We start from the raw sequence: 8,078 nt of genomic DNA on the forward strand, positions 1-8,078 counted from the left end.
TGACCCTTCGTGTTGCCCATGCTTCCAACGTAAATTTGAAGTACCCTTATACATTCTGGCTAACTTTTCTGGAGTCAAGCTCTTGATTTTTATTAAGGAATTTCATAAACTAAATGTTGTGGGTTGACGTTCTCCAGGTGGCAAGGAGATGGGGCAAGAGGAAGAACAAGCCAAAAATGAACTATGAGAAGCTGAGCCGTGGATTGCGCTACTACTATGACAAGAACATAATCCACAAGACGGCAGGGAAACGCTATGTCTACCGCTTTGTATGCGATCTGCAGAGTTTGTTGGGGTATACCCCTGAAGAGCTCCATGCCATGTTGGATGTGAAGCCAGACGCTGATGAATGAATGGATCCATTTTACCAAAACAGAACAACCTGAAGAACATAAGGACTTTATTTCTTTCCCTACCCCCAGTCATTATTTTCCGTTTTTTTAAAAAAAAGAAAAGAAAGAAAAAACATAATTTTTCATTGTTTGTACTTAAGAAGGGGTAGGACTTTAAGCTTTTGGATGAAACTGTGACATAGGTTAGCCGGGAGGAGGAAAAAAAGAACTTTCATATTCAAATGTTCTTGGAGTTGAATTTGCAGTTGATATTTTAGAAGTCAGGAAAATGGAGCTTAAATGTCAACCATCTTGTGACATCTATTTAATGAATTCATATGATCCCCTTTCTTCCCAATGTTAAAAACTGACAATCTGTGTGCTTGTAAGACAGTGCTGTCTTGAATGGATGGAGAACAGTCTTAAGTAGCAACACATCCTGTTTTACAGGGAAAACATATTGGAATAACCAAGTACTGTGGTCCCAGATAATTTTGCATTTCACAAGACAGGCCTCCGTTTTATGTTTGTCAGGTGGGACCAAAAAAAAACTTTTTTTTTAAAAAAAAGAAAATGTTGAAAAGAAATGGTATTTTATTAAATTTTGTGCCAGTATTTTTTAAAATAGTCTTAAGCTCTAAGATGGTTTCAGTATTGCAATATCATGTGTTTCTTTGTTTTGCCAGCTGCGGATTTTTATCACCATTGAAGAAAAATGAAATATAGGGTCTATGTAGACTCCACTAGAAATGGGCAGATTGAATAGACCAGTAGAAAATCAAGATAAAAGTGTGGGCTAAGAATGGGGAACTCTAGATGAACGGATGTTTTGCTTGAATGCTGGACCTCCTGCACTTTATTCCCTTATGTCAGTAGATCTGTGCCCCTGCTTATGTATTTTTAATAATGTCATTTTCATAATAAGATTTTATTTAGATTTTCCTCTACATTTGATGAGTACAGTCATATCTAGGATACTTCAAAGAAGATTCTTATTCCAGTGACCAGGAGTCTGGCAGTATCTTTTCAGACTAACAGATTTTATTCAAAGGCATAAGCTTTTTCATTTAACTCTCAAAAGCTTATACCTTTGAATAAAATGTGTTAGTCTGGAAAGATGCTACCCACACTGTCTGATTTTTGGCTACCATAAATTAACATGGCTCTCTTCCTACAATTATTCCATTGTTGAAAAGTAGGACGAATGATTCTCTTGTTGGGGGGGAGGGAGGAGAATTCAATTGTCCATCTGTTACTGCTCATTATTGATTCTTTTCACAGATATCAGTTGCTATGAATGTTTCATTATGGATAGTGCCTTGCAATAGGACCAAATCACTGAATCAGTTTTCAGACTGAGTTGGAAAATCCCATTCGGTGTGATTTTCTGAATCAAACTGAATCACTGAATTGGATCAGATTAACAATCTGAATCAGACTGGAGCCAATCACATTCTCTAACAATCTGTAGTGGAGTATTTTATAAGGAAGGATACAGTAATCTCTAGGTGTTCAGAATCTCTTTATAGATAATTTAGGCACATTAAAATGCATGTGTTTTTGGACTGACTGCTGATCAATATGTCTACATTCACAAGGATGAGAATTAAGGTATGGAGTATCAATATACATTAGGATCTTTATCTTTGATCCAGGATCTTTCCTGCCTTAGCGCAAGGCTAGCTAGGTGAACATGTCTAGGTCTATATAATTTGGTAGATATCTTTAATTTGTTTTCATTGAATGGGTTTAAAATAAATCAGGGCCACCAAGCGTGATCCCAAGTTATATACACTCTTTTACTTCATGCTATGTTGGCCAAAAATAAACAGGCTTGGTGTTAGGTTTGGTTTGAGGTCAGTTCTGACTCTACAGTTCAATCATCCTTATTTGGAGAAAAGGAAAGAAAGACTGTATGAGAACCCAGAGCTGATCTTTAGACCCTTAAATACCTGGGTTCTAAATATCTACTATCTCAAAAAAGGCAGTCATATTTGGAAATGCATCTTTGAAAAAGACAGATGCTATAACAACATTTTTCCTGCTAGTTTTTGTTGTTCATTTGTTTTTAATAACATTCAAGAAGAGGGATGGGTTGAAGTTCAATTGATTAATTTCTTTTTCCTTCCTCACTGTGTATGTGAATATTTTTAATGGGGGGGGGGGAATAGAATACTTAGATATTCTATGGATTTGTATACCCTCTCTCTGCCCTATCTCAAATCGTCTGCTGATTTAAAAATATCACGCTATGCCTTAGAGTTGACTCATTTCTAAAGCAACTTTACAAAGCTTTACAAAAATTGAAGTAAAGGGAAAAGGGTCTTATTTATCCAGAGGTCTGAATCCTAAGCTCGCACTCCCCTGAGTACAGCCATGCCTCCATCCATACATGTGCCTGTGCAAGACAGGTGGCTATGCATTTGTCAGCCTCATGCTTCACAATGTTTAGTTCAATGTTTAATCATTTGTGTTCTACACCTATGGAATATAATGCATGAAATATTCTGCAAAGACCAAAAGTGGAGAGCCAGTATCTGCAACCAGAGAACAGTAATATGATCTCTATTCCCCCTGCCCAAAAACATAAACTGTAACAGAAATGAATCATTTCAGTCATGCAAAATTGAAAGTGGGAGAACTGAGTTGCTTGAAATGTCAGCAGAATTTGAAATAGAGCAGGTCTGAGACCATGCCTATAATCTGTAGGGCAAGGGCAGAAGAAATAGGCACAAATAATGTTATCACCATAATTAGCAAAAACAAACAAACTCGCTATATTTTAGGAAGACCTGTTCCTCTAATTTAATTGTCTCCAATATGTCTTTTTCAAAGGCATTGCTATCCGATATGACACAAAGGTGGTCTCTTTTGAGTTTAATTTGAGTCCTAGTGATTTTATGAACACATTCATGTAGTTTTCTTGGCAACAATAGGGAGGTGGTTTGCTTTTGCATTTTTCCAGGATATGTGTATTTGTGTGGGTGTTTTCAACTTCTCAGACTAGCCTACAGTTCTGGCTGTTCCTGAGACGTCCCATCGAAGTACTGGATGGGTCTGACTCTATTTAACTTTTTCATGATGAATCAAGAGCCGCTAGATACCTTTCAGATAAAGCTTTTGTAGCAGTGAGGCACAACCTGGGTCCCCAGCATCACATCTTGTCCCCCAAACCTTAAACGTGGCCCTTAGAGCACCTCCAAAGTTGCAACAAAATTTATTTATTTTTAATGTGAGAGAAGAGGGTCAAACAAAAAAGCCATTGTCTTAAAAGTATTTAATTTTTAATTAAAATTCCACATGAAATCAATTTTAGTTTTTCCACTGATCCCATCTGTTTCTTGATGCTGGTACTATCTCCTGCTTGGAATGGGCTCCTGGCACACCACTCAAAGGACAAGTGTGTCCTTTCGCCTGAAAAGGGCCGTGCATCTCTGTCTTAGGTCAAAACCGAGCTATAGAATGGGGTGTGAAACTTGCGGTCCAGCTACACTTCCAGAATCCCTCCCAGGTTACTTAGGAATTGTGGGAGTTGTAATTCACCCCCATTTGGAGGGCCACAGATTTTCTGTCCCTATCACAGATATTGCTTTTTGGTAGAGCTGGGAATGTGGTTTGCTGCAAGCAAGGTTCATGCAAAATATCCTTTCAGAACTGTTTCCCAAAGCAGTGTATTCCACCTTTGCGTAGAAGTGAAGTGAAACAGACCTGTTGCTGCTTTTGGCAAATGCTTTGAGTCCTAGCAATAGTTCTAGCAGCTGGAAGAGGCTTCTGGGCATATGTCACAGAGGTGCAGAAGCCTCTTCTGGTTAGAAGAACTGCTGGCCAAAAGGTTCAAACACAAAATGTTTCAAGAAGGGTTACCTCCAAGCTTCGAGAAAGAGAATTGTGTGGCCTCCATGGCACAAAGAACCTTGCTCAGACAAAGCACAGCTGCCCTACACAGGCCTACTTTCTGATATGACTTTATATTAACCAGGTAGTCTTAAAGTGAGGCTGTTTGAAGCCATGAATGTACAATAAAGGCTTTTGCGGTTTCCTGAATGACCATAACTCATCAAAATTCCTGAATGTATTTTTCACTTAGACTCAGAGGCTACTACTAGAGAAGATGTGAAGTGGAATTAGGAGATGAGCAGTGACAGACTTACTTGCTCTTCTTAATATCCTTTTGCCAGACTTGGATCACTTTTACAGCATGTTATGGTCTATGTTGGCTGCTGCCTCTAACTGCATAATATAGAATTGCTGAAGGTGTTGAGGATGCTGTTTGATATCAGTAGCTCCATTCACAAGTGCAATTCTCAAAGCTGGGTAAAAAAAGCCTCTGACAATTCAACCATTCTCAGTTTTCTGGTACTGATTAACCCCAAGTACCTAATGTCTGTCTATGTGGATAGCCAGGTTGTGAACAGTGGATAGTGTCCATAAATTTAGGGCTGGCTGAAAATCTTAGTATGGCTTAGGGGAAGATAATCTTGGTATTTCTTGGGAAGTTGTGGAAAGGAGATTTTGAGCCAGGAACACTGATAGCAGTAATTCTTGCAATGAAAGAAATGAAATCAGGACCAAAGGCTCAGTTAGATTGGATTCCAGCAGAGTGAAATGAGGATATGAGTAGAAAATGAGAAAGAAGGGTTAGTGGACGTGGGAAAGGATGGTATTCCTAAAACCTCAAATCTGTTATTTCCTCGTAAGCATCTGTGGTATTTGGGGGAGTTAGCCCTAAACAAAGTGATAAAGACTAGAATCTGAGATACTAGTCTGTATGTATAGAATACAACATGTATTGTAAGTGAAGTCACTATATCTCAGAGTTATGACTGTCTGTCAGCCAGATCCAATTGTTTAAGGATAATTCCATAGTTTAGGTTTTTTAAAAAGAAGTTTAAGACAGCAAATTCATAAGATAAGCTATGCAATTGACTGAAATATGCCTAAAAGTGCATGTAACCAGAGCAACTTCTCCAGCCCCATATATCCAGATGTACTAAATTTTACATTTCAGAATTCCATCCATTGGCCATGTTAGTTGCAGTTCCGGTAATTGCAGTCCCACCATACATGGACAGTTATTTTAGAAGATGTAACAACTAGCACTGAATTGTTGAGTTTATTTCAGAGTTTTTGAATACATCATGTCAAAAAACTGGTTACTAGCAATAAACATCTTGAAGCAATATTAGTGGCAGCAAAATATACAATGGTCAAGGCTTTTTCTGGGGATATGTTCCCATCTTATGATTTTTTTTTTCAGTCAGGTGTTTATAAGAAAAAGAAAAGGGCCATAGTGATACTTCTTAGTATTCCTACAGTATAATCCTTTGCTTGTTGATTCAGGAATAAGCCCTGCCAAGTTCAAAGGAAATCTGGCCAGGGAAAATGTATGTAACATTGAGGTTTTAGGATATTAATTCAGAGCAGCCTTCCCCAACTTGTGTCTTCCAGATGTATAGAAATCTGTAGGAGTTCAACACATTTGATGAGCATGAACTGGGGAAGGCTGATTTAGAGCAGCTGAAGATAAGACTATTTTTATACTGTTGGGTTTATACCTTTTTGGGTTAAGCATCCAGCAAACACTTCTGATTTTGACATGAAGCAGAGCATCTCCATTCAAGTATGTTTGTGAAAGTATTTATGGTTTAGAACTGGTTGATTTTTAACCTTCTGATAGCTCTGCTTTAAATTCTACCAAATTCTACACATTAAAGGAAAAAAAAAAACAGACTTTTGCTCTTTTACTCAGTCATTTGCCTGGTAACTGCAACAGAGAGGATAACAGAAAAGTTAGTGGCTGTTCATTGGGACTGAGTCATTATTCATAAGTAGAAGACACACAATATTCCAGAAACCTGGGTATCTCCAGTTAAAACGTCTCAAGCAGCAGAGTTGAAAATGACTTCTGTCCACTGAGGTCCTGCATGGGTCAGTCTTTTGTCCATTAGAAGCAGTAGGGATCTAGGTGGTCAGTGGTGTGATTTAGGTTTGGGTAGCTTCATATGCTTCCACTCGAACATAAGAATGAGCTCCAAGCCACTTTGGATTGTGTAGATCACAAACTACTACACTTTGTTACCTTATTTGCAAAGCTGGTTTTGCCGTTGGATTCTGTGCTTTATGGTTTGGAGCTGCTGATTCTTCAAGCATCCATTTTTAATGGCCTTTTCTCAACTCATGGTTCATGTTGCTTGGTCTACTTGATGTTGTTTGGAAGAACCTTTGCACCTACAGCAGAAAGCTGGAGATCTTCCCAACATTATGAATCTGATTCAATCTGTCCAATGTTCACAACAGATATATTCTCAGGGATCTTGAAAGGGCAATTGAGTGCCAACCATGCTGCACGACAGCTCTGGTGACATTCTTCCCTTATCAGTGTTTGTACCTAACTTTCTGCCAACCTACCTTTCAATGCAGTGACAGACAGTATCATCTTTGAAAGTGTGAGTTCTACTTGCAGTAGCAGAGAGAGTTCACTGAGCTCTGAGGAAGGAAGGAAGGAAGGAAGGAAGGAAGGAAGGAAGGAAGGAAGGAAGGAAGGAAGGAAGGAAGGAAGGAAGGAAGGAAGGAAGGAAGGAAGGAAGGAAGGAAAGATAATAGCTATTGACAACTGAAAGCTGTGTCAAAAAGGGTTGAGGCCTCATTCACACATTACATGTTTGGTTTACATTAAAAACAACAACAATGGTGTTTGCCTAACCACAGAATGTGTGAAACAGTTGTACAAAATAGCCAATTCAATGTAGGTTAATGTTACTGCAGAACTGCCAGTTGATTTCTTCAGTTATGTTTCTGATGGGGTCTCTATAGATGGAATGAACGATTGTCTCCATTCCAAAGATGTTTGAAATAAATGATGCTTGATGTATGCATATCTATTATGACAGAAATATCTCCAAGAATTAACTGCCTCAGTGAACTTTTTTTTAAAAAAAAAATATTGTGTTCCTTTTTTTGTCTTTGTTTTATATCTGTTTTTTTTAAGCTGATAAGTTTAGGAGGAGAAGAAAAGATTGTTATATTATGCTCTTCAACTATTTTCCAACTTGTATTTTCATATAATTTATATTTTATAGAAGTGGAAAAAAATGCCTTAAAAGCAAAATGTTTTTGTTTTTGTTTTTAAAAAAAAGGAGAAAAAGCAGGTGCTTTTTAGGAGAAAAAAAAGAAAAGAAAACCAAACTCAACTGAGGTAGCTTAGAGATGTAGCGTTACCTGTGTTTTTTAAGAAATTCAAAATCACAGTCTCTCCCACACTGAAGACTTAATAGGGAGTGGAAGTGATTTTGTTTTAATAGCTGATGCTGGCACATCATTCTTCTGGAGAGTTTTTATATACTGTAGCCTTATTTCTGATTGTATTCAAAATTAAAATATTACAAAGACAAGCCATGTTTACTTTTGTCTATTTGCGTATTTAATTGGAGACCAAAAATACAGTAATCAGGAAGGGGATGGTAGCTCATGATAAATGCCTGCCTTGCGTGCAAAGGTCCCAAATTTATTTTTGGCCATCTCCAGTTAGAAGTAGAAAAACTCTTGTCTGAAACTCTGCAGAGCCACTGCCAATCAATGTTGGTCTAGCTGTTAAATAGACCAAAAACTTCTTTCTATGCTTCAACGTATCTATTTAAAACCCTTTCCAGATATTCTGAGAATAAATTAAGATAAAAGGGGATAGTGGTAGAATTGCAACAAGGTGGTCATGCAAAATATATACTAATGTGTAGGCTTTTAGACTGG

At 37.8% G+C, this 8,078-nt stretch overlaps 1 protein-coding gene across 2 annotated transcripts in view; it reads left to right on the forward strand.

Annotated features, from left to right (window-relative positions):
• The window catches only part of ETS1 (ETS proto-oncogene 1, transcription factor), a 106,201-nt gene extending 98,478 nt beyond the window's left edge, over positions 1-7,723 (forward strand). For both annotated transcript variants that reach the window (XM_007424018.4, XM_007424017.4), the window contains one exon: positions 138-7,723. In XM_007424018.4, coding sequence (XP_007424080.2) covers positions 138-353 — 216 coding nt within the window. In that variant the 3' untranslated portion in view covers positions 354-7,723. The remainder of the gene's footprint in view (positions 1-137) is intronic.
• The last annotated feature ends 355 nt before the right edge of the window (positions 7,724-8,078 follow it).

The sequence above is a fragment of the Python bivittatus genome, unplaced genomic scaffold (assembly GCF_059951505.1).
Source record: "Python bivittatus isolate LINGU-HERP-01145 unplaced genomic scaffold, Pbiv_v1 ctg000320_np1212, whole genome shotgun sequence".
Classification (NCBI taxonomy): Eukaryota; Metazoa; Chordata; class Lepidosauria; order Squamata; family Pythonidae; genus Python; species Python bivittatus.